General features: G+C 45.4%; 1 protein-coding gene across 1 annotated transcript; it reads left to right on the forward strand.

Annotated features, from left to right (window-relative positions):
• On the forward strand, positions 1–26,626 carry C20H11orf65 (chromosome 20 C11orf65 homolog). Its single transcript, XM_038761928.1, has 9 exons — positions 1–485; positions 7,323–7,430; positions 12,084–12,176; positions 14,435–14,488; positions 17,744–17,947; positions 20,581–20,714; positions 23,017–23,187; positions 25,405–25,460; positions 26,387–26,626. Exons 1-9 carry the CDS (start codon positions 360–362, stop codon positions 26,473–26,475), a joined length of 1,035 nt encoding a protein of 344 aa, XP_038617856.1. The 5' UTR covers positions 1–359; the 3' UTR covers positions 26,476–26,626.
• Positions 26,627–26,789: the final 163 nt, after the last annotated feature.

Below are 26,789 nucleotides of genomic sequence, written 5' to 3' on the forward strand. Positions count from 1 at the left end.
AAGTCTGGCGCTTTTCCTCCTTCCCCCCTTCCTCATTCCAGTCTGCTTCCTCCCTCCGCCACTTTTATGATTATGACTGGCTTCCCGCGCCCCTCCCCCTGAGGGCGGTCCGCTCGGCGCGGCGCCGAGGCCCAAGTGGGAGACGGCGCGCATGCGCGCGGGGTGGCGGCCGGAAGTCACCGCCACTTCCGGTCGGTGGCGATCACCATGGTAACGGGCGACGCCGTCCAAACCCACCCACGTTTGCCCGCGAGGCGGCCGACGGGAGAAGAGAAATCCCAAATTGGCCCCAAATCTGGCGCTTTTCCTCTTTTCCCCCCTTCCTCATTCCAATCTGCTTTCCTCCCTCCGCCACTTTTATGATTATGATTGGTTTCCCGCCCCCCTCCCCCCTTGGGCTGGTCCGCTCGGCGCGGCGCCGAGGCCCGACTGGGAGACGACGCGCATGCGCGCGGAGCGGAGACCGGAAGTCGCCGTCATTTCCGGTCAGTGGCGGTCACCATGGTAACGGGCCACGCCGTCCCCCCCCCCGTGAGGAGGCCGACGGGAGAAGAGAAATCCCAAATTGGCCCCAAGCCTGGCGGTTTTCCTCTTCCCCCCCCTTCCTCATTCCAGTCCGCTTTTCCCCCCCTCCTCCTGGCCTTTGGATCTGGAAGCGCAGGAGGCACAGTAAGGCAAGCCAATAACATGGGGATTAGCAGAGAAGCAGCGGGGCCCAGTGGGAAGGAGCCCGGGCTTGGGAGTCCGAGGTCGTGGGTTCAAATCCCGCCTCCGCCAACGGTCAGCTGGGTGACTTTGGGCGAGTCGCTTCACGTCTCTGGGCCTCAGTTCCCTCATCTGGAAAATGGGGATTAATCAATCAGTCAGTCGCATTTATTGAGCGCTTACTGTGTGCAGAGCACTGGACTAAGCGCTTGGGAAGTCCAAGTTGGCAACACATAGAGACGGTCCCTGTCCAACAGTGGGCTCACAGTCTAGAAGGGGGAGACGGAGAACAGAACCAAACATACTAACAAAATAAAATAGAATAGATATGTACAATTAAAATAAATAAATAAGTAGAGTAATAAATAGGTACAAACATACATCATCAATCGTATTTATTGAGCGCTTACTGTGTGCAGAGCACACAGTACATACATACATACATACATATATACATACATATATACAGGTGCTGTGGGGAAGGGAAGGAGGTGAGATGGGGGGGATGGAGTCCCTATGCAGCAGACAAATGGCAGCAAACCTTGTGACTCCCAGGCCCGTGCTCTGTCATCATCATCATCATCATCAAACGTATTTATTGAGCGCTTACTGTGTGCAGAGCACTGTACTAAGCGCTTGGGAAGTACAAGCTGGCAACATCTAGAGACAGTCCCTACCCAACAGTGGGCTCACAGTCTAAAAGGAGGAGACAGAGAACAAAACCAAACATACTAACAAAATAAAATAAATGGAATAGATATGTACAAGTAAAATAAATAAATAGAGTAATAAATATGTACAAACATACATACTTATATACAGGTGCTGTGGGGAAGGGAAGGAGGTGAGATGGGGGAGATGGAGTCCCTATGCAGCAGACAAATGGCAGCAAACCTTGTGACTCCCAGGCCCATGCTCTGTCATCATCATCATCATCAATCGTATTTATTGAGCGCTTACTGTGTGCAGAGCACTGTACTAAGCGCTTGGGAAGTCCAAGTTGGCAACATCTAGAGACAGTCCCTACCCAACAGTGGGCTCACAGTCTAAAAGGAGGAGACAGAGAACAAAACCAAACATACTAACAAAATAAAATAAATAGAATAGATAGGTACAAGTAAAATAAATACATAAATAAATAGAGTAATAAATATGTACAAACATACATACATATATACAGGTGCTGTGGGGAAGGGAAGGAGGTGAGATGGGGGGGATGGAGTCCCTATGCAGCAGACAAATGGCAGCAAACCTTGTGACTCCCAGGCCCCTGCTCTGTCATCATCATCATCATCATCAATTGTATTTATTGAGCGCTTACTGTGTGCAGAGCACTGTAGTAAGCGCTTGGGAAGTCCAAGTTGGCAACATCTAGAGACAGTCCCTACCCAACAGTGGGCTCACAGTCTAGAAGGGGGAGACAGACAACCAAACCAAACATACTAACAAAATAAAATAAATAGAATAGATAGGTACAAGTAAAACGGGGATGATTAAAACTGTGAGCCCCCCGTGGGACAACCTGATCACCTTGTAACCTTCCCAGCGCTTAGAACAGTGCTTTGCACACAGTGAGCACTTAACAAATACCATTATTATTATTTTATTGTCTTGGCAACGTGAGTGAGGTGGGTTTGGTGTATGTGGGGCCCGTGACGGTTAAGTGGACACTCACCCCTGTTTGTTGTATTGAACTGTACCAAGCGCTAAGTACAGTGCTGTGCACGCAGTAAATGCTCAATAAATACCGATGGTGATTGATGATGATTGTATTGATGTTTGTTTGTTATCTTGTATCTACCCCAGCGCTTAGAACAGTGCCTGGCACATAGTAAGCGCTTAACAAATACCAACATTATTATTATTATGTTTGGCAGTCTCTACAGCCTGAGTTCTTCAGCCATACACGCCAACAAGTGGATTAGACTGTGAGCCCACTGTTGGGTAGGGACTGTCTCTATATGTTGCCAACTTGTACTTCCCAAGCGCTTAGTACAGTGCTCTGCACACAGTAAGCGCTCAATAAATACGATTGATGATGATGATGATGATGATGAGAGCTTTTATGATATTCCTCCTCATGAATTATTGCCAATTTTTTTTAAAAAAGGATCATTAACATTGCTTAAATTTGAAGACTTTTAGAATACGATTATTAGGTGAAACATGGAATCTGAGAAGATCTGTATTTCTGCCAAGTGATTTTTACCTTTCTTTGATTTTTGTCTCCTTTACATCATTTTTCTGCTCATTCTTGTCCCGCTCCCACTGTTTTCTTGTCCATTCTCAGTTCCCTCCCTCTTCTTTCTCACCCAGTCTTAGACCTTGCTGTTTCTTTCCAGTCTCCCGGCCCCGATGCTTCCTGTCCACATTCACAGAAACGATGGGTTTTATATGTTACTGGAAGTAGCAGTGACATTTGTTCTTCCCAGACACCCGGTTTGTGTACTAAGTGCTTGGAAAATACGAAAAATGTGAAACACTGGGTGCCCACAAGAAGCTTACACTCTAAAAGTGAGTGCTTAACAAATACCAACATTATTATTATTATTGAAAGGGGAAACAGGCGTACAAGTATTTATGAATAGAAAAATCTAACTAACCAGCTCAATGTAGTTAATTTTTGAACTTTAAAATTTTGAACCTACTTGCTGCTATCCCCCTCCTGTCCCAAAATAATAACAATAATAATAATAATGGCCTTCGTTAAGCACAGTACTAAGCAATTGGGTTGATACAATACATGCGTATTGGGCTAGCGGTGAAAAGGGGGGGGACAACAGATATCTTACCCCCATTGTACAGATGGGGAAATTGAGGCTCGGGAAAGTTGAGTGACCACGGGCTAGGATGAGAATCCCGGTCTCCCAGTCCCAAAGCCAAGAGGGCTGGGGTGAACTAGGACAGGTTTAGGGAAGGTGCAGTTGGAGATGCAGAGTTTCCCTCCCAAACTTCTTTTTTCACCCTCCACAACTTCCCTTGTTTGGGCAGTGGGTGGGTGCCGGAGGAAAACTGCTAACTTCTAAGTTGGAAAAAGAAAAGGGAAAAAAGAAAAAAAAATCCAGGCTACGGGAGAGGGGAAGGTTGGAGCGGGGGACAGGGTGCAGGCGGCACTAGGTTTTAAAAAATCGTGGAACCAGCAAACTTTGGGTCTTCCCATGCTGGATGTCAGTGGTACAGGCCAGAGGTCTTTTGAGCTGTGACAAAGAGTGATGGGACAAAGAAGCGAAATCGGGATTTCCCCAATCTTGCCCATTGGCCCAGGTTCCCATCAGGAACGAGGTTGCCAGTTTGTGGCAACCCCACTAGCATCTTTGAATTCCCGGGCAACAGGGCACAGGGGTTGAGGGCTACCTTAGAGGAAGGGGGTCTCCGAGGAGGTCAGGGAGGGGAGGCCTCGCAAGCCTTCTGGTGCGGCAACTTTGGGACCGGGAACAGTCTCCGCCTCCCCAGCGTTCTCAACGGCTTTGAAGCGGCTTCTTAGAACAAGGCCTGCGTCCTCCTCAGTAATACTAATAATTACGGTATTTGTTAAAGCACTTACTAGGTGCCAAGCACTGTTCAAAGTGCTGGGGGAGATACAAGGTGATCAGGTTGTCCCACATGGGGCTCACCGTCTTAATCCCCATTTAACAGCTGAGGTAACTGAGCCACAGAGAAGTGAAGTGAATTGCCCAAGGTCACACAGCAGGCAAGAGGCAAAGCGGGGATTAGAACTCATGTCCTGAGACTCCCAAGCCCACTAGGCCATGCTGCCCCTAAGGGGAGGGTCTTTTAGAGATTACCCTGCGCCTCATGTGATCCCAGGTCTCCAGAGTAAATCTAAGTCAAGAGCCTCAGAGACGCACAAAAGCTGGCAAACCTAGCACAGGCCGTCCAACAAGTTGTTGGACGTTATCGTTCATTCATGCAATCGTATTTATCGAGCGCTTACTAGGCACAGAACACTGTACTAAGCGCTTGAGGGAGTACTTACAATAGACAGACACATTCCCTGCCCGCAAATCCCAGCTCCACCTCTTGTCTGCTGTGTGACCTTGGGCTAGTCACTTAACTTCTCTGGGCCTCAGTTACCTCATCTGTAAAATGAAGACTATAAGCCTCCTGTGGGACAGGGTCTGCGTCCAACCTGATTGCCTTGTATCTACCCCAGTGCTTAGAATAGCTAAGTGCACATATAAAGTGCTTAAATAGCACAATTACTATTATAAAAACCAGAATTCTGTCTTGCTCTGACATTTAGAGATGGTAATAATGGTAATAGCATTTATCCTTCCCTTCCCCACAGCACCTGTATATATGTGTATATGTTTGTACATATTTATTACTCTATTTATTTAATTATTTTACTTGTACATATCTATTCTATTTCTTTTATTTTGTTAGTATGTTTGGTTTTGTTCTCTGTCTCCCCCTTTTAGACTGTGAGCCCACTGTTGGGTAGGGACTGTCTCTGTATGTTGCCAATTTGTACTTCCCAAGCGCTTAGTACAGTGCTCTGCACACAGTAAGCGCTCAATAAATACGATTGATGATGATCAAGCACTTGCTTAATAAATTGAGATTGCCAAATTGTACTTTCCAAGTGCTTAGTCCAGGGCTCTGCACACAGTAAGTGCTCAATAAATACGATTGAAAGAATGAATGAATTAGACCCAGTCCCTGCCCCTAAGGGGGCTAAAAGGCAACTTCCATTTGTGCATTAATTAATTAATTAAGAGTACAGTGCTCTGCACACAGTAAGCGCTCAATAAATATGATTGATTGATAAATTATGGTTGGGGTGTCAGTTTACAGTTGTTTATTGTATTTTTTTCATGTAAAGTTATCTGCTGTGAAATCAAAAGAATCTAGTATACGGATAGATCGATTTTTGGAGAGCTCGAGTTACTGCTTAATGAAGGGAAAGGGAGAAACCGTCAAGGACACTAGAATGATATTTTATTCATTCTTGAATCAAAATAATCGAACTTTTTACCTGAGCATTTCAGTACTCTTTCCTTCAGAAAAGTATCAATGCTAAAAGTTAACTTTTTCTGATACAGTAAAATATATGACAGGATACAAACTGATTTTCTAAGCCTAAAAAGAGTTAGGTATGCAATTAAGAGGGATTCTCCAAGTTGATGCCCATTATTTTGACTGTTTCATTACAAGCGACAAGGAAGATTAATTATTATGTTTCCTTTTCTATTAAACATTTTCCTTGCCAGCCACACCCACCCGAACGGCTTTTTCTGGTTTAGCCTCCCTCTCCCCGAGTGGGAAATTGTTTAACATGACTGCACAAGTCTCGTATAGTGGAAGATTGGGCATTCGATGGTAAAAATTCGCTGGTAATGAAATAGTCAAAATAATGGCCATAAACTTGGAGAACCATCAAGTCGGGAGGATGCGAAAGGGAGTGGGAGAGGCGGAAAGGAGGGTAGGAGGGAGGGCAGGATGCGGGGCGATGAGATGGTGGTGAGATAGAAGAGATTGGAGGAGCGAAGTGTGCGGGCTGGGTTGAAATAGGAGAGTAGCGAGAGGGCAAGGTGATTGACGGCTTTAAAGATGAAGAGTTTTTATTTGATGTAGAGGTGGATGGGCAACCACTGGAGATTCTTGAGGAGTGGAGAAACATGGCCTGAATGGCTTTTTTTTTTTGGTAGAAAAATGATCCGGGCAGCAGAGTGGAGTATGGGCTGGAGTGGGGAGAGACTGGAGGCTGGGAGGTCAGCAAGGAGGCCGATGCCGTTATCCTATCCCGCCTTGATAGCAATAATAATAATGATGGCATTTATTAAGCGCTTACTGTGTGCAAAGCGCTGTTCTAAGCGCTGGGGAGGTTACAAGGTAATCAGGTTGTCCCACGGCGGGTGGTAGCAGTTTGGAGGGAGAGGAAAGAGCGGGTTTTAGCGATATCATGGAGCTGGAACCCATGGGATTTAGTGACAGATTGAGTTTGCAGGTGGAATGAGAGAGACGAGTCAGGGGTAACGCCAAAGTCGTGGGCTCTCAGATGGGGACAAGGGTGCTTCGGTCTACAGTGGTGGAAAATCCAGGAAGAGGACAGGATTTAGGTGGGAAAATCATCATCAATCGTATTTATTGAGCGCTTACTATGTGCAGAGCACTGTACTAAGCGCTTAATAAAATAAGAATATATTTTAAGATATATTAAAATAAGAAAATAAGAGTTCCCCTTGTATAAACAAACTGTCTTTTCACAGATATGTTCCCTGATAATAAACGCAAGTCCCTAGTCATCTAATTTGCCAGTTGTAGCGCTATAGTTTGCAGACCTAAAATGCCTAACATCACCTCTGGAACTTTCTTCATAGTCTCTGTACGCCTATTGCACCAGAACTGGTCTCAGAATCAAACCCGATTGATTGATTTCTTTATTTATATTTATAACTAGCTGTTCCAGAAAACACTTTTGGCCTATTAAAATAATCTTTTCTCCCGATTTCTTCCTTGGGGCTTGGGTGCCCAGCCTTAACTCTGTAGAGCTACCCCACAGGTCTGTGTCTCGCTATCTGTCTGCCTCTGTCCATCTCTTTCTCCCCCCTCCTTTCTTCCCTCATCCCTTCCCATCTGCCTCCTCTCACTCTCTTCCTCCTTTGGCATTTCAGATGTCGGTGAGGCGACTCGGTGAGGTTTTGGAAACCCTCAAGAAGGTAGAAAAGGAGAGACAGCATGAAGCCGCAAGAATAATTCAGAGATCCTGGAAAAGATTTCTTGTGAGTTTCCCATGTTTGCTCTTAAAACCACGGAATATTGAAAAGCAGCAGCTTTCACACTTGTTCTGGGGGCCAATCCCTTAACCGCTCCGTGCCTCAGTTTTCTAATCTATAGAATGGAGATAAGATACCTTCCCTCCCTCTCCTCCTTCTAGACTGTGACCCCCATGAGGGAGCAGAGGTGGCATCTGCCCCAGCATTTAGCTGAGGGTTTGGCACAAAAGTCATCGCTTAATAAATAATGATAACAGTAGTCAAGTTAGATCCTGGTTCAAAAGGTACAATACACTGCATAGAGCCAAATGTCTCTTGTTTCTGGTATTTCAGTATTATAAAATATGCTTTGCAAATTTCAAACTTGCATTCCCGGATCTTAGAAGGAAAACTAATTCTGGCAAATCCAAATGCTCCGGTGAATACCGGAATCTTTTCTCAGAGTGTTTTTCCAGAATTCTTAGTGGTGGTGGGGGGAGGGGGGAGACTAAGTTTCCATATGCTTTTCATTTTGTTTTCAAAGTTCATTTTCGAAACACTTCACATGTACTTTCTCGTTCATTCATTCAATCGTATTTATTGAGCACTTACTGTGTGCAGAGCACTGTACTAAGCGCTTGGGAAGTACAAGTTGGCAACATATAGAGACGATCCCTAACCAACAGCAGGCTCACAGTCTAGAAGGGGGAGACAGACAACAAAATAAAACATATAAACCAAATAAAATAAATAGAATAAATATGTACAAGTAAAATAAATAGAGTAATAAACATGTACAAACATATATACATATATACAGGTGCTGTGGGGAGGGGAAGGAGGTAAGGCGGGGGGATGGGGAGGGAGAGGAGGGGGAGACTGTGAGCCCACTATTGGGTAGGGACTGTCTCTATATGTTGCCAACTTCCCAAGCGCTTAGTACAGTGCTATGCACACCGTAAGCGCTCAATAAATACGATTGATGATGATGATGAGAGGAAGGAGGGGGCTCAGTCTGAGAAGGCCTCCTGGAGGAGGCGAGCTCTCAGTAGGGCTTTGAAGGGAGGAAGAGAGCTAGCTTGGCGGATGTTGGGAGGGAGGGCATTCCAGGCCGGGGGAGGACGTGGGCCGGGGGTCGACGGCGGGACGGGCGAGAACGAGGCACAAATTCATGCCGCGGGATGGCAAAAGGAGTGTTTTTTCCGTTAGGAGTCTGGCAAAAGGAGTGTTTTTTCCGTTAGGAGTCTGCATCCGCTCGTTCCAGCAAGTCTTTTTCACGTTCATCGATACCGCTTTTTAGTTTGAGGTGGAGTTTCTGAGGGCGGGGCCTAAAAATCCAGGAAAAGAGGACTCCGATCTCCCAGATGACGGCCAGAGACAAGCCAGGAGAGGACGAGGAGAGAGGCAGACAGGCCGAGAAAGAGAGGGAGACAGAGACGCACACAAAACAGAGGAGACGGGAGAGACATACAGACCCAGAGAGCAGAGAAAGAGAGAGACGCAGAGGGCATAGTGACAGTGGCAGACATGGGCCGCAGAAAGAAGAGACAGAGATAGACAGGCAACCAAAGTCCCTTCCTTTGGGCTCACAAGATGAGTCTGTGAGGCAGGGTGGCTTGCCACCTCCTAGACAGAGCCCAGGCCTGGGTTCGAGGTTCGAGCTCCTCACGGCTGTATGATCTTGGGCGAGCCACTTAACTTTTCTGAGCCTCAGTTTCCTCATCTGCAAAATGGGGATTCAATACCTGTTCTCTCTCCTACTTAAGCTAGTGAGCCTGATGAGGGACGAGGAACTGTGCTGAGCCAATTATAAGTGCACCTAATCCGGGGCTTAGCGTGCAGTGCCTGATACCCGGGAAGTGTTTGATACATGGTGAGTGCTTAACACATCCCACTGTTATCAAGGCAAGAAAGTGAGGGACAAGGAATTGCTGCTTCCTGTGGCCCTGGAAGAGGCCAACCGGGGCTCACTGCCAAAATGGACTCTGTGGAGGATTGGCTGGGAGTCTTTTTTTTTTTTCCTTTCTGGTATTTGTTAAGGACTTTCCCACCTAAATCCTGTCCTATTCCTGGATTTTCCATCACTGTAGACAGACGCACCATTGTGCTGAGTTCCACCGAACGCAGACCAAGCTTTGTCATCAAACTAGGGCATCGGGATTCTTCCGATAATTGTAGGCAGAGAATGCGTCTACCAACTCTGTTGCACTGCACTCTCCCAAGCGCTTAGTACGTATGCCAGGCACCGTACTAAGCGCTGGGGTAGATATAGCAAATCTGGTTGACACAGTCCCTGTCCCATGTGGGGCTCACAGTCTTCATCCACTCAGGCTCCATTCAGCCGCAAAGCGCGGGACAAGCTATCTCTGTCTCCTTGCCCTCTCCCGAAAGCATCGGCGCGAAATCACTTTATCCCTACAGTTGTAATTTTGGGGATGGTGGGATAATCATCCCCGCTCCCATCTCCCTGCCACACCACCCTCAATTGATATTCCTGTTCGGGTTCATTGACCTGAAAGTAAGATCTTGTCCAGGCTGCCGAGGCAGCCAGAACTCTGTTGTCGAGCCTGTTCTGACTGTCGGGTGTGGTAAGGTACGTTCTGTTGTGATGATTAAGCTCTTGTAGCCATGGAGATCTGGAGTCGAGGCTCCGCAGAATGCTCTGAACGTGTTTTATGACAAACCTGCCTATTTGTCTTCGTTTCTCATACTCCTTGCCTTCCATTTTCGATACTCTGGAGCATCTCGATATCCTGTGGTTTACATTTCATGATACAAAACGGGTTTGAAAACTTGGATCCTCATCGGCTCAGGAGTAAAACAGAATTCCATCTTCCTTTGGGAAATAAGCTACTTTTATTGCACCCACAGCCCAGGTTTTATACCTCTGCCAGATCTGAACTATGATTTATAGGCCCCAAAACACTACATTGGAATGCAAAGTAAATTTGAATTAAACACCCAATTATGTAGTTTCTCAAATATGGATAATAATTGTCAATTTTTTAAAAACTGGAGCAAATTTGTTCAGTGGAGAAAATGAACGGTTAACAGACAGAGAAGCAAATCATCCCTCTTCGCATTTTCCCATGTATTTTCTTCTATTGTCTTATGGCTCTACCTCCTCAAGATCAGCAATGGCAAATATAATTACTCCACTTTTAAGCTTCCTTGAACAAAATTTTGAATTGTTTTCAGGAAAGCGTTAGAGTTACAACGTGGAAGAAAGTTTCTGTCTTCTAAGATTTTGGGGGGGCTGGGAGGAAAGCCTCACTAGGTTCCATCTTGTATCATTTCTCCAAGCAAGACATACTTTGATTGTCAACGACCAGTTTTCAGGCTTACAAACTGTAACTACCTTTCCTTGTAGGTATAACTCGCATTTCTTATTGTTCTAGAAGTCATTTTTTTTTAATTTACATCCAGGAAAGCCTTTGAAATCTCTTTTTGCTATTTGTCATATTAAAGCAGAGATGAAGAAGAGTTTGTTCTTTACCCTAATTATCTGTTCTCCCTCTTAGACTGTGAGCCTCATGTGGGACTGTATCTAACCTGACTAATTTGTGTCTATCTCAATGCTTAGTTCATTGCCTTGCAGATAGTAACCACTTAATACCATTAAAAAAAAATTATCCTGGTTCCTCTCAAACTCTCTCACTATTTCCCTCATTTTTTTTCCCCTCTCATCTACAATATGTCTTGGGAGAAAAACTTGTTTTCACTTAACAGTCAGAACGCTGAAAAAAATCATTTAGGAAGGAAGAAGGCTACCTTGGGAGTAGCTTATAAAACTGGGTGTTTCACAGTTATTCATGTAATTAAACCTGGGCTTTTTTGTTTAATTTAGAATTAGAGGCCGTACTAAGTTAACTTTGATAATGCAGATTAGATTAATTAGTAATGGTATTTGTTAAGCACTTACCATGTGCCAAGCACTGTCCCAAGATTAGCAGGTTGGACACAGTCCCTGTCCCATGTGGGGCTCACAGTCTTAATCCCCATTTTACAGATGAGGCAACTGAGGCACAGAGAAGTGAAGTGACTAGCCTAAGGTCACACAGCAGACAAGTGGCGGAGACGGGATTAGAACTCAGGTCCTTCTGGCACCCAGGCCTCTCTCTATCCACTACGGCATGCTGCTACTCTACAAATATAATAGGCTATTCAGTATAGACGATTCAGTTAAGCTTGATGTCGACAATCGTATTTGAGCACTTACTGTGTGCAGAGCACTGTACTAAGCGCTTGGGAGAGTGCAATGCAACAGAGTTGGTAGACACGTTCTCTGCCTACAATTACTGGAAGAATCCCAATGCCCTAGTTTGATGACAAAGCTTGGTCTGCGTTCGGTGGAACTCAGTTTGCCTCGGAACATTCAGGGGAAACATTGCTGACAGGGAACGTGTCTGTAACGTTGTTGTGTTGTGCTCTCCCAAGCGCTTAGTACAGTGCTCTGTACACAGTAAGTGCTCAGTGAATACGACTGATTGATTGACTGATTGATTGGAAACCAGTCCGGGTGGCAACCACAAAAACCAGCTTGAGCATTTTGAGGCTATTAGTTGATGCATATGCATCCCTGCCCTTAATCTCAGGGTTAAATGCCAGGTTGGATGAAAATGTTCAGAAATGCAAAAAAGAAAAAGTTATTTTGATGGTCGCTTGTGTTTGAACTTCTAGGATATATGTGTATTTCAGCACTTCAAAATTCTACTTAAGATGCGAAAAGAAGGGGACCCCCGTCTTCTAATGAGATGTATTGATCCTAAAGAGGTAAAAGCATTGTTTGTTGACATTTGCCTCCAGGTTTTATAAGAATACGCTGATATCCACGTCTATTTGAGTACAGTTTCTCTTTTTTATGGTCTTCACTAAGCACTTACTATGAACCAGAACCTGAACTAAATGCGGGGTAAACACAAGTTAATCAGGTTGGACACAATCTCTGTCCACATATGGGCCTCCCAGTCTTCATCCCCATTTTACAGATGAGGTAACAGAGGCACAGAGAAGTTAAGTGCCTTGCCCAAGGTGTCACAGCAGCCAAGTAGCTATAATTCTATCGTCCTTTTCCTCCTACCAGTCATTTTTTTTCTGCTCTACCTTCTCCATCCGATTGTGAAAAACTTGAGGGCAGGAATGGTGCCTACTGCCCTTTTCCAAGGACCTAGTACAGCTCTCTGCTCTTAAAAGGCACTCAGGAAGTGCAACGGATTAATTGATACTTCTGTAACTTTTAGGGCCCGACAAACAGCTGAAACCCCAAGGCTTGATTTCCAGGGGAAAACCAAAATAAATTGGATCGTGGCGTCTTCATTTGCACATTCATTAAGAGGGAAAAGTAGCTTTCCCCATACATCGTTGCAGCACGCTTACCTGGTTTGGCTTTAAAGCCACAGGAGTCTAAAAGAAGCAGCGAGAAGCACGAGAAGCAGCATGGCTCAGTGGAAACAGCCCGGGCTTTGGAGGCTAACGTCATGGGTTCAAATCCAGACTCTGCCAACTGTCAGCTTTGTCACTTTGGGCAAGTCACAACTTCTCTGTGCCTCAGTTACCGCATCTGGAAAATGGGGATTAAGACTGTGAGCCCCACGTGGGACAACCTGATCACTCCCCAGTGCTTAGAACTGCTTTGCACATAGTAAGCGCTTAATAAATGCCATCATTATTATTATTAAAAGAAGGGTCCCTGGGGAGGACTAGTAATGAAGTTGAGCAGAGTCTGCGTCTGCAGTGAGCCTGCGCCTGCCATGAGCCATGCTCAATAAATAATAATTTATTATTATTATTATTATGTTCTGTTCTAATTGCTGGGGGGGGGGATACAAGGTGATCAGGTTGTCCCACGTGGGGCTCACAATACAACTGAATGAATGGATGCGTATTCTCTAACTTCCTGTACATTATGTCAGTCAACAGTATTTGTTGAGCGCCTGCTCCATGCAGACTGTCCCTGCGTTCTACCAGAGGAGCTAAGTTGGCCTCCTTCCTTGACTCCCTTTCTGGAGGAAAGCATCTAGAGATCAATCAGTTAATCAGTGGTATCTATTGAGTGCTTACTGGGATCAGAGCACTAGCGAGAGTCCCGGGAAATCGAGACAGGGACGGCCTGTCTCGACTGTAAAACGACTACCTAGGAAATATGGGCCAAAAGGAGCAGGAGAAAGAGATGAGTGATTTTAGTCCCTGTAGCGAAGGGATCCTTCTTCAAATGCCGTCGAGTCGTTTCCGACCCCCAGCGACTCCATGGCCGCACCCTCTTCAGAACGGCCCATCTTCCGTCCTAAAGCCGTTCTGGTTAGCGGACCTAGAGAGTTTTCTTGGTAAAGGGATGAAGACGGACAAAGAAAATAATTTTAGGCCTGTGAACCCCTTGAGGGACAGGATTTGTGACTGATTCTATCAATCAGTGACATTTTTTGAGCAGTCACTGTGTGCAGAACACTATATTAAGTGCCTGGAAGAGTAAACTGTAACAGAGCTGGTAGACACATTCCCTGCCCACAGGGAGCTTACAGTCTAGAGATGAACTTGCAGTTTAGAGAAGCCTCTCTTCTGAGTTCCCTAGTGGGAACAGCAAAAACCTGGGATTCAGAGGACCTGGGTTCTAATCTTGGCTCTTCCATTTGTCAACTGTGTGACCTTGGGCAACTCCCTTAATTTCTCTGTGTGCCTCAGTTCGCTCATCTGCAAGATGGGGATTCGTAGGGACTGGCTCTGTATGTTGCCAACTTGTACTTCCCAAGCTCTTAGCACAGTGCTCTGCACACAGTAAGCGCTCAATAAATACGATTGATTGATTGACTGTGAGCCCCACATGAGATCTGACAACCCTGTAGCTGACCCAGTGCTCAGTTCAGGGTCTGACTAATAAGTGATGATCAGGCTGTATCATCTGTCGCATAGGGTTTCAGTGAGGATTTGTGAATGAGGACTTGCACAAGGTTTCACATTACCCTACTGATCATTTTCCAAATATGCCAAATGTACTACTTTTACTTTTATCAACACATTTTATTATTGCCTTACAGGCAGAGCTTCTCGACGCTGCCGCTGGAATTAACATTCGGTTCAGACTTGGGGGAGTAAGTATCGGATTCCTCGGTTTTTTAGAGGGTTGGTCCGGAACCGGCCATACCAAAGGGTGAGAAGCAGCCTGGCCTAGCGGATAGAGGCTCCCCTTTTTAGACTGTGAGCCCACTGTTGGGTAGGGACTGTCTCTATATGCTGCCAATTTGTACTTCCCAAGCGCTTAGTACAGTGCTCTGCACACAGTAAGCGCTCAATAAATACGATCGATGATGAGGATGATGATGATAGAGCCCAGGCCTGAGAGTCAGAAGGACCTGGGTCCTCATCCCGCCCCTGCCACTTGTCTGCTTTGACCCTGGGCAAGTCACTTCAGCTCTCTGCGCTGCTGTTATTGCCCCTGTCAAATGAGGTTTAAGACTGTGAGGTCACACACGGGAGATGGACCGTGTCCAAACTGATCAGCTTGTGTCTACCCTAGCGCCTAGAACAGTAAGGGAATCGGGGCCTGAGATGCAGCCTGCCAGTCAGTCCCTCGATGGTATTTACTGAGCGCTTACCTTAGGTAGAGTACTGTAATAAGCACTTGAGAGAATACAGTATGACAGAGTTGGTAGACACGTTCCTTGCCCACAAGAAGCTTACAGGCTACAGGGTCTACATATAGTCTAGAGTCTGTGCAAGTGTACCTTGTGCCGGACAATCCTTCTAAAGACACACTTTACCAAAGGTCATGGTCAGAAACCAACAGGATTTTTATTCCGCTGTGGCCACTTAGCACAGTGACTCACCCATCCCCACTGTAGCCCCAACACTGCGGGCCTGTAGCCCAAAGCCGTAGCCTGGTTCGCCAATCTGCATCCCATTCACCTGTCTCCAATTATGCCAGCAATAATTGAACTGTGGACTTTATTTTTTTTTGATCCGGATCAATTCTCTAGCCTATTTTTAATAATAGTTTTCAAAGTGTCCTTCTGAATATATTTAGCGTCCTTCCTGGAAAAGCCTATTGACTGTTTGTCCTGGAGGAAGAGCGTTCCTGGAATTTATCATAAGCTAGATATCACTGCAAACTATAACTCAGCCCAAGTTTTCCTCCAGAGATTTTCTTGCCCATTTTCCCAGATACTTTTGACTTGAAAGGAACCCCGAGAGACTAGGGAGAGTGGAAAATGAGGCACAACCCAGCTAACTAAGATGCAACGGGAGAGTAAGATCGTTTGGTTTTATGAGAAAGAGGGAACATCTGTGGGGAAAGGGATGAATTATTTCCAAGAAGAAGAACTGGGACTTCACAAATGAAGACAGAGATGAAGGAATTGGGAGGGACAAGAAAAGAAGGTAGTCAGATCTCCAAGAACGTTATATTTTATATACTTTGAGGTAAAGGGCAACCTAGGATTGCAACCTGTCTTCTTTGATGCTACAACTGAACACTACAGGTTAGTAAGTTCCTCCCCGCCCCACCTCATCCTAGTTCCTGGTGGTTTTCCTGCCTTAATAATAATAACGATGGTATCTGCTGAGCGCTTACTACGTGCAAAGCACTGGCCGCAAAGTCTTTATGCGCTGGAATCCGACTTGTACTTCCCAAGCGCTTAGTACAGTGCTCTGCACACAGTAAGCGCTCAATAAATACGATTGATTGATTGTTCTAAGCGCTGGGATAGATACAGGCTAATCAGATCGGACACAGTCCCTGTCCTCCGTGGGGCTCGCAGTCTTAATCCCCATTTTGCAGTTGAGGTAACTGGGGCACAGAGAGGTGAAGTGACCGGCCCGGGGTCACACAGCAGACCAGTGGCGGAGCGGAGATTGGAACCCAGGCCTTTCTGATTCCCAGGCCCGGGCACTATCTACTAGGCCATGCTGCCTTGCCTCTTCACCTCCTAACTTGCCCCTCACCCCCATCTGTTCCCCTGCCTTTTCACGTGTGGCTTTTAGTTTTTTTCACTCCCTAATACAGCTATCACTGGCAGCCCTCCACATGTTCTCTCTGCTTGCTCTGCACACAGTAAGCACTCAATAAATACGATTGAATGAATGAATGAATGAATGAATGAACCTTTCCGGTCCAGCCCCCATTACTGGAATGGATTTTCTTTTCTTTTTGCACTTTAAACCCAGTGGCAGCAGGCATCACTATCTAACACCACCCGCCCTTCCTCCCCCTCTTTGTCTTCCTCTCTCTCCTCGCTCCGTCCCCCGACCCCTTCCCAGGCTTTCAGCCCCAGCCAAAGTTGCAGGGAGGAAGGTGGCGTAGGCGTCAACCAGTGCTTAGAACAGTGCTTTGCACATAGTAAGCGCTTAACAAATGCCATTATTATTATTATTATTATTAAGATAGCAGGCTGGTCCCAGAAGGGACCTGAAGGAGCGCGCTTGGGGACTTATCACAGCTATAATTCTATTTATTCTGACGGTTTGGACACCTGTCTCCATGTTTTGTTTCGTTGTCTGTCTCCCCCTTCTAGACTGTGAGCCCGTTGTTGAATAGGGACCATCTCTGTATGTTGCCGACTTGTACTTCCCAAGCGCTTAGTACAGTGCTCTGCACACAGTAAGTGCTCAAAAATATGACTGAATGAATGACTGAGTAGAGAGAACAGCCGCTGGAAATCAGGGTGAGGAGGTGGTGGAGCGGGACTTGGGGCACGGTAGAACCCTACTGTTCAGCGGTTAGAACAGTGCTTTGCACATAGTAAGCGCTTAATAAATGCCATCATTATTATTATTACTTTGGTAATATTATAATAATATAATATATTATTTTGGTAATAACTTTGGTGGTCATTAAGTCACTGTACCAAGCGTCGAGGAACGTACAGATTAGCAGGTCCCATGCGGGGCTCACAGTCTAAGTCGAAGGGAGAACAGCTATCGAATCCCCATTTGGCAGGCGAGGGAACCGAGGCCCAGAGCAGGTAAGGGACCTGCCCAAGGTCACACAGCAGACACGTGCCGGATCAGGGGTCCTCTGATTTTCGGGCCCTGGCTCTTCCCACTACGCCACGCGGCTTCCCGTCTTACTGGGGTGCGTCCCAAAATGGTAATCAATCAATCAATCGTATTTATTGAGCGCTTACTGTGTGCAGAGCACTGTACTAAGCGCTTGGGAAGTACAAGTTGGCAACATATACAGATATATATATATAAGCCTAAGGGCAAAAGTATCCCAAGGTACAACTGGTCAAACGTACGACCACGTTTTCAAGGGACATAACCTCCCTGTAGGTAAAGTATGCCTGTACTAAGCTCTGTTTGTGATTAGGTTGTTACTGGATATTAAAATAGTTGTTTTTAATCTACAGGTTAAATATCCCCCCACTATATATTATAAAATCTTCACTCAGCGGCCTATCGTAGACCTGTGTGCTCACAGCCCCAGAGATTACACGAAGCGTCCAGCAAAGCAGCCGGCGCCTAAGGAGCCGAATGGCAACCTCGAGGACGCCAGTCAGCGCGGCTGGTACCAGAGAATAGAGAACAACGGTTGGCGACCCCTTTCCATCCGAGTGAGTGACGGAAACTATCAGACTTTTCTCTCGGACATTTCGAAGGCCCGTTTTCCGTCCCGATCTTCGTTTCGGGGTCCGGACTACAGATTTAGCCTGCCGTGGTCGTGAGAGTCCTCTGTCCCTCCTCTCTAGGCTGTAAGCGCCTTTATTTATTATTTTTGGGACTTGTCAAGCACTTACTATATGCCAGGCACCGTACTAAGTGCCCAGATAGACAGAGTCCCTGTCCCACATGGGGCTCGCAGACTTAATCTCCATTTTACGGAGGAGGCGACTGAGGCCCGGAGAAGCGAAGTGACTTGGCCCAACGTCACACAGCAGACAAGAGGCAGGGCTGGGATCAGCTCCACGTCCACACCAACTCTGTGGTATTGTTCTCTCCCAAGTGCTTAGAGCAGCGCACTCTCTCCCCTCCTTCGATTGACTGACTGGTTGAATAAATACCATTGTTGGATTAAAGCTGCCTATTTCAGATTGTAACTGGACTGAGAAATAGGCTCCTTACCACTTATATAAGAATTGGTCTTCTAGGGAACTTAGATCAGTGGTTACTCTGGATGGCATGGGAACTTCAAGAGGCTGCCTTCTTTTCCATGATCTAGTGGAAAAAGTACAGGCCCGACAGTCAGAGGGTCTGGGTTCTAATCCCAGCGCCTCCACTTGTCTGCTGTGTGACCTTGGGCAAGACACTTCACTTCTCTGTGACTCAGTTCCCTCGTCTGCAAAATGGAGGTTCAATTCCTGGTCTTCCAGCTACGTAGACCGTGAGCCCCATGTGGGACCTGATTATCTTGTCATTTGATCACCTCATTATTATTATTGATTACCTCAGGACTTAAAGGTACAGTGCTTGACACGTAATAAGGGCTTAATGAATACAATTATTATTAGTATTATATACCCAGGTTGAGCCCATACTAACGGTTTATGCCAGTGCGCATTCAGTGTAATCACAGAAGGTGGTACACCGAAATGGGAAACAATCAATCAATTGTATTTATTGAGCGCTTACTGTGTGCAGAGCACTGCACTAAGCGCTTGGGAAGTACAAGTTGGCAACATCTAGAGACAGTCCCTACCCAACAGTGGGTTCACAGTCTAAAAGGGGGATACAGAGAACAAAACCAAACATACTAACAAAATAAAATAAATAGAATAGATAGGTACAAGTAAAATAAATAGAGTAATAAATATGTACAAACATATATACAGGTGCTGTGGGGAAGGGAAGGAGGTAAGATCCCAAACAGTGTGGCCTAGTAGAGCATGGGCCTCAGAGTCAGAGGACCCGGGTTCTAATCCCAGCTCTGCCACATACCTGCTTTGTGGCCGGGAGCAAGCGACTCCGCTTCTCTCTGCCCCAGTTACCTCATCTGTAAAATGGGGATAGAGACTGTGGCCCCACATGGGACAGGGGCTTTGTCCAACCCGAGTTGCTTGTATCCACATCAGCGCTTGGTACAGTGCCCGGTACATAGTAGATGCTTAACAAATACCATAATAATAATAATAATCATTATTTCTTGAGTGCTTCCTGTGTGCAGAGTACTGTGGACATGTTCCCTGCCCATAAGAAGGGAACTTTGTCAGAATAAGAGAAGCAGCATGGCCTGCAGCATGAAGATCACTGGCTCGGGAGTCAGAGGGTGGGGGTCTTCTGTGTGACCTTAGGCAAGGCACTTCACTTCTCTGGGCCTCAGTTACCTCATCTGGAAAATGGGGATTAAGATTGGGAGCCCCATGTAAGGCAGAGACTTTGTCCAACCCGATTACCTTGTATCTACCCCAGTGCTTGGCACATAGTAAACTCTTAACAAATACCATTATCATTATTATTATTACAGTTTTTCCCACCAAGGGACTGCTGGCAATAACCACCTGCTATTACTCATCAACCTTTATGATTGACCCAGGATATTCCCTCACTCACTTCTCCATTATTATTATTATTATTATTATTACTACAGTTTTTCCCACCAAGGGACTGCCTGCCCTCCAATAACCACCTGCCATTACTCATCAACCTTTATGATTGATCCAGGATATTCCCTCACTCACTTCTCAGGTATCCCTTATCTGGAAGCTAATCAATCAATCGATGCTTATCGAACGCCTTCTGTGTGCAGAGCACTCTACTAAACCCTTGGTAATAATAATAATGATGGCATTTATTAAGCGCTTACTATGTGCAAAGCACTGTTCTAAGTGCTGGGGCGGTTACAAGGAGATCAGGTTGTCCCACGGGGGGCTCACAGTCTTAATCCCCATTTTACAGAGGAGGGAACTGAGGCACAGAGAAGTGAAGTGACTTGCCCAAAGTCACACAATTCAAACCCGTGACCCCTGACTCCAAAGCCCATGCTTTTTCCACTGAGCCATGCTGTAAGCAGAGTCGGTAGACACATTCTGTGCCCACAACGAGCTTCTAGTCTGGAGGGGAATGGAAATACGGTGTAGAGCTAGTGGAAAGTAATGTGGTTTTGCCTCTCTTCCTCCCCCCTACCCTCCCATCTTTTCTGAACTGTCCTGGGTAAGAAGAGGTTATTTCCGTCGAAGGAAATGTATCACCGCGCTAATAGTGCCAGCTTTCGTCAACTGCTAGACTGAAAGCTTGCGCTGTGTGTTAACAGTTCTGGAGGTTCACAGATCCCTTCACCCTGGCCGACAACGAGAGGAAGGTGAGCTTTCATTTCTCCAAACTGAAGAGGAGAGAGGATGTCGAGAAAAGGCGAAAACTGAAAAAAATAAAATGGATGCAGCACATGTGAGTCCATGCAGCGCTTAGACTTGGTTCTTATAACCTGCGACTTTTTCTGTGTCTACCGCCTTGTGGGGGAACTGTTTGTCGTCGGTAAAACTTATGAATTTAGTGACGTCCCTATCGTATCGAAGGTCCTCTTGATTAAAAGCAAAATGTTCGAAGCAGCCGTTAGTGAACAACTGTCTCCCAAACCCCCCTGCTTTCGGTTGGTCTGACCCCGTTTGTGGTTGATGTGGAACGGGGGGAGTGCCTTGATTATGGGAGTGTTTTATTTTAAGCATCCCGTCTCCCACCACCCACATCCAGAGCCTGAGTTCAGATTGACCTGAACCCGAGAAGAGAAAGTGACAGATGTTGCCAATTTGTACTTCCCAAGCGCTTAGTACAGTGCTCTGCACATAGTAAGCGCTCAATAAATACGATTGAGGATGATGATGATGATCTAGAGCAAGTCAGGGCCGGGTGGGGAGGATCAGAGGTCCTCCTCCCACCTCCCAGAGAAACACCCTTGGATCGCTCCTGAAAATCGCGTGTCCGGAATATCGGGCGACGTTATTTGTCAAAGAGTCCGATGTCTAAAGTGACCGGACTCTAGTAGGAGAGTGAAATCATTTTCAAATTCAGTTCCTTTTGGTTCTTCTAAGTCTTTGTGAAACTGATTCTATCAGCACTAGATGTAAATTCAAGGATGTCAGTTTTCCCCCTTGATTTTTACTCTGTGTTGCACATCTCATTTTCACGCGAGAAGCAGCGTGGCTCAGTGGAAAGAGCCCGGGCTTTGGAGTCAGAGGTCATGGGTTCAAATCCCAGCACTGCCAATTGTCAGCTGTGTGAGTTTGGGCAAGTCACTTCACTTCTCTGGGCCTCAGTTACCTCATCTGGAAAATGGGGATTAAGACTGTGAGCCCCCCATAAGGCAACTTGGTCACCTTGTAACCTCCTCAGTGCTTAGAACGGTGCTTTGCACATAGCAAGTGCTTAATAAATGCCATTATTATTATTATTATTATCTCACTTCTTGAAATCCTCTGGGTTTTTTTTTTTTTAACTGATTATTTCAGTCATCTTTCAGCAACACTACAAAGTATATTTTTGCCTCTTTTAAAGTCTAATGGAAGACAAAAACAGAAAAAGTTCCTTCTCACCATACCGGAAGGACTGTCATCCATAATGCTATGGATGTCAAGAGAATCAAGCCCCTTTTTCTGTCCACACAGTGAATATGAGCACCGGACATTTGATGTCTTGATTCTTCTGTGTCCATAGCTCAGTGATTTACCTTAGGTTTGTGTGTGTCTGCTCTGGTAGTGTTCATCCAGAATCTTCTACCTCGCGGAAGCGTTAGAATTCAGAAACACTGGGGTCTTTTTGGTGACTTAGATGACAGGCCTCTCTCCTCTTCATTTATCTCTGCATATATGTATGTGCTTATGCAATTATATATATGTATGGCATGTATATAATAATGTATGATAATAATAACTGTGATGTTTAAGTGCTTTCTGTGTGCCAAGCACTGGGGTAGATGGAAGATAATCAGCTCCCACATGTCTCCCCCTTTTAGACTGTGAGCCCACTGTTGGGTAGGGACTGTCTCTATATGTTGCCAACTTGTACTTCCCAAGCGCTTAGTACAGTGCTCTGCACACAGTAAGCGCTCAATAAATACGACTGATGATGATGAGAACAGATATTGAAACCCCATTTTGCAAGAGAGGGAATCAATCAGTCACACTTGAGCGCTTACTGTGTGCAGAGCACTGTATTAAGCGCTTGGGAGAGTACAGATGAAAGACACATTCCCTGCCCACAACGAGCTGAACTGAGGCACAGAGAAGCTCAGTGGCTTGCCCAAGGTCACACAGCAGGTAAGCCGTAGAGCCTGGCTTAGAAGCCAAGTCCTTTGACTCCCAGGACCATGATGTTTACCATGCATCTTGATCCATATTAATTAAAAAAATCAAGAGAGTTGTCGTAAGTGGGGCCACAAAGAGTACTTGATGGGATTAGGTGTCCATGTGTTTCTGGGAGTGGGTCTCCATAGATATATGAGTGATAGACTGTCTGTATTGAGAGAGCACGTAATATCCTTTAATTCAAAGGTGACTGTGCTGGCCGTGAGATTCCCTCCATGTGTGTGACTGTCACTGAGAAGCGGCGTCTTCAGTGGGGCATCTGTGACGACAGCGTCGTGGGGGCCGAGTGTGGAAAACTCGGCCTAAAGCGTATCCGTTTTTAGGACTACTTATAGATAGCTACCCTTAATGGGTAAGGTTTTTAATTTTCATTCCTTTCCTTTCCATAGGTATTACGCAGGAAGCTTAAAGGCAAAGGAAGTGGATTCTGAAACCCAGATCTTAGTTCAGAAGGCCACCGAAGGAATAATAAAATCGATTGAAGTGGAAGGCGTGGAAAATGTGATGGAATGGGAAGTGGATGAAATCCTGAAATGGACGAACACACTCAACTTTGATGAGTAAATAGATTTTGATACAGATGTTGAGTGAGCCTCAGAGTCCCTGTGTTACGCTAATATTCTTTCTCTTCCTTTTCTCTCTTCCCACTTCCACCTCACTTTGGGTCTGGGTAGTTCCGACCCGGTCCTTCCAGATACGAGGGGGTTCTTTGCATTTACTCTGACTAGGGTAAGGGTACATTTGTAAAATAGAGATGATCATCCCGGCCTCCCTCTACTTCACAGGATTCTCTGGGGACAAAATCAGATAAATTCAGTCATGCGAAAGGGTTTTGGAACTATAAAAGCCAATTGCAAACCCAAGGTATTATCATTATGAATTTTTAGTTAGCCATAATGTGCTGATGTTTCCCCTTTAATCCCAGGATTGGGCCTGTTGACTGTTCATCCTGGGGAGCAAGTAATAATAATGGCATTTTTAAGCGCTCACTAGATGACAAGTACTGGAGTAGAAACAAGATCATCAAATCAGACTCGGTCCCTGTCACTCCTGGGGCTCCCAATCTAAAAGGGAGGCACAGCAAGGGAGAAGGATGGTCCCGAGCAATCCTTTTTAAATTTAAAATCCTGATTTTTAAATTTTCTATACAGTATAGGCTTCAAAATGAAGATTGACGGTCCATTCATATACCCGCCCCGCCACACCCAGATATAAAATATATGTAATTTCAAAAGATATACACACGTGTGTGTGTGTGTGCCTTTTGAAATCGTATTATCTTTTTCATATTTTGGAGAATGACCATTAAGTTGAATTTGATACATTTCCGACTTTGGTTTCCCATCACCTCTGCAGTTTAGCAAGGATGAAGTTTAGCATCTATGCCTGGGCAAGCCACTTCTCTGTGCCTCAGTTACCTCATCTGGAAAATGGGGATTAAGACTGGGAGCCCCACGTGGGACACCCTTGTAACTGTCCCAGCGCTTAGAACAGTGCTTGAGGTATGGTAAGCGCTTAACAAATACCATAATAATAATAATTATTATTATGCTAGCCATCAGGAAGAAATGCTTCAGTGAGCCGGTGCATTTCTTAGCTCTCTCCTATTTCTCAGGTATCTTCTTAAAGCCTCCCTCGTTGTGCATTGGCTTTGACTGCCCATTTAACAAGCTAGTAAAACTCTTCCTTTTGGACAGGGATTGTGGCTACCAACTACATTGTGCTGTACTCTCCCAACTGCTTACAATGCTCTGCACACAGTAAGCATTTAATAAATACCAGTAATTAATTAATGGATAGATACTACCCAGCACTTAGAACAGTGCTCCAGCGCTTAGAACAGTGATTTGCACATAGTAAGCGCTTAACAAATACCATCATTATTATTATTATTGTTAATTTGAATTCTGAAGAAAAAAATAACAGATGTAGATAAAAGCACTCACTTTTAATTCATCAAGATCATTTTTCTTGGGCTGTTTTCATGACACTGTTCTGCTAGCTTTCTCAGGCTTTTCCTTTGAAAATTCATTAGGACCATTATTTGATTGTAAGTGTTGGGAGTGTGAAAGTTTCTGAGATAAATGGAGGGTAACTTTTTTTAGCTCCCCCAATTCTCCCAATCAGGAGTTTACAACCGACCCAGGAAAATGGAGAACAGTGTCTGCAGAAAATATACTGCCTGAACAGAAAACATACTCTGGACTTTTTTTTTTTTTCAAATAAGGTACTTTGCCCTAGCAAAATTCAACTCAGGACTTCAAGAAGGATGGGAGAAAGTTTCCATTAGGTCAGGGGATTGATCCAAGAAGTTTCTGTGAAATTTTAATTCTTCTATTCGATCATCATCATCAGTGGCATTTACCAAGTGCTTATTGTGTGCAGAACACTGTCCTAAGCACTTGGGAGAGTACAGTGCAACAGTGTGGGCATGTTTCCGGCCCGTGCTTCACAGCCGTCTGGATTTTTGTTAATATCACCTAGCAGAGTAACAGTACTATCGACCTCTCAAAATCACCAGATTTCTAGCAGCATTTATTTTCTGGCCAAAGATCACCTTGTTCACCATATAAATCTTGAGTTATTCAGCAGCGCTTACTGAGAGCCCCTCCCACCTTGTGAAAAGTTGATCTTAGCAGCGTTGTAAAATTAAGCGTTTCAAAAGACATTGTTTTGAGGGAAGATTTTCTTGCTAAAGAAAGTGCCCGCTCCCAGATAATGTGGATGGACCTGCCGAAAGCATTCATTTTTACCGACTGGGCATTTTGTGTTTTCAGGTATATTACCTACTGGAAAAAACTAGCCACGAGCAGCTCTTCAGCTCCCTTTCAAGGTAAGCTGTTCCTGCTCGGACCTTGCCAATGCCTCGTTTAAAGAAGGAATTTAAACCACAGGAGAACTTGCGCTAAGGGAGTCCTGTGTCTTCTGAGTAACGTGAGTAGGACTCTGTGAGGTCTGGACTTTTAAAAAGTCACGTTTTGGGGAAGGTAGTCTTTCCGAGCTTAGTGAAAGTGTAATTTGCTTTCCATTGCTTCATTGCAGTTTTAAGTTAAGCACGTCAACTTTATGGATTCACCTAGGGCAACTCACTGAGTTGTTCGGAGATTGACCCCATTGGGAAATGTTTATACTGTTGTAAGCTACGAGCTGAATAACTTGGAGGGCACAAGGACACCAATTTAAGGTTCTTTTATCATGACCCAGGCTGCCTGGCTCTCTAACTTAACTGCAGCAGTAGTAATTGTATTTACTAAGCACTTATTAATGCCTGCTCTCCACTAATCACCCCCCTATCACTACCACAAGAACGCCTGCCCATTCACCTCCACTATGGAAACACCTGCCCACTCACACTCACTGCCAGGGCAGGGTTGCCTGCTTAACTATTCCTGAAATATTAAGTATTTTTTCATCTGTGGCTCTTGGCCATATTTGGTTTTTGGTTGTAGACACAAGCTCCTTATAGGCAGGGAGCCCCTCTAGCTACATTGTACTATCCCAAGCGCTTAGTACAGCGGTCTGCACACAGTAAGTGCTCAATCAGTACCACTGATTGATTATTTCGCAGCTCTTCAGCTCCTGTGGGTTGGCCACCCCCACACTCTACAGTCCCCTTACAGTTAACAGTTTTTTCCGATTAAGTAAACTCCTTGTGCGCAGGATTTGTGTCTGTAGTGTTGTGCTTTCCTAAGCACTTAGTGCGGCGCTTGGCATAGTTCTCAACAGATAACACTGATTAATGGATGAAAATCTGTTTAGATTTCAGGTTAGAGCTGTACGGATTCACGGAGATACCCCTTGACAGCAAGGCAACGCTGAAACTCATCACGTCTCGAGAACAGATCTAAGAGGAGAACCCCAGATCTGCCGGAACGCCCCCAGATTCCTTCCCTCGCCCTTAAAAGATTTTTCTTTCCAGAGCCCATTTTAGGGATGGGTAGCAGACGCCAGTTTTCCCCAGGGGATTTATTCGTACCGAATAAAGTTGCTTTAATACGGCGTCGGTGAGAAGCGTGTTACAGTTATTGCCGTTGCCTCCTAAAGTTTATCCCAAAGTGCAGGTCGAATGGTAAACCAGCCCGGAGGTCCTCACCTGGAGAAGGATCCTGGGTCCTGGAGAAACTTCCGTTCCCTGTTGGGGCAAGTCCCCACGGTCTTTTTG

Source organism: Tachyglossus aculeatus, chromosome 20 (genome assembly GCF_015852505.1).
Source record: "Tachyglossus aculeatus isolate mTacAcu1 chromosome 20, mTacAcu1.pri, whole genome shotgun sequence".
In the NCBI taxonomy this organism is placed as follows: domain Eukaryota; kingdom Metazoa; phylum Chordata; class Mammalia; order Monotremata; family Tachyglossidae; genus Tachyglossus; species Tachyglossus aculeatus.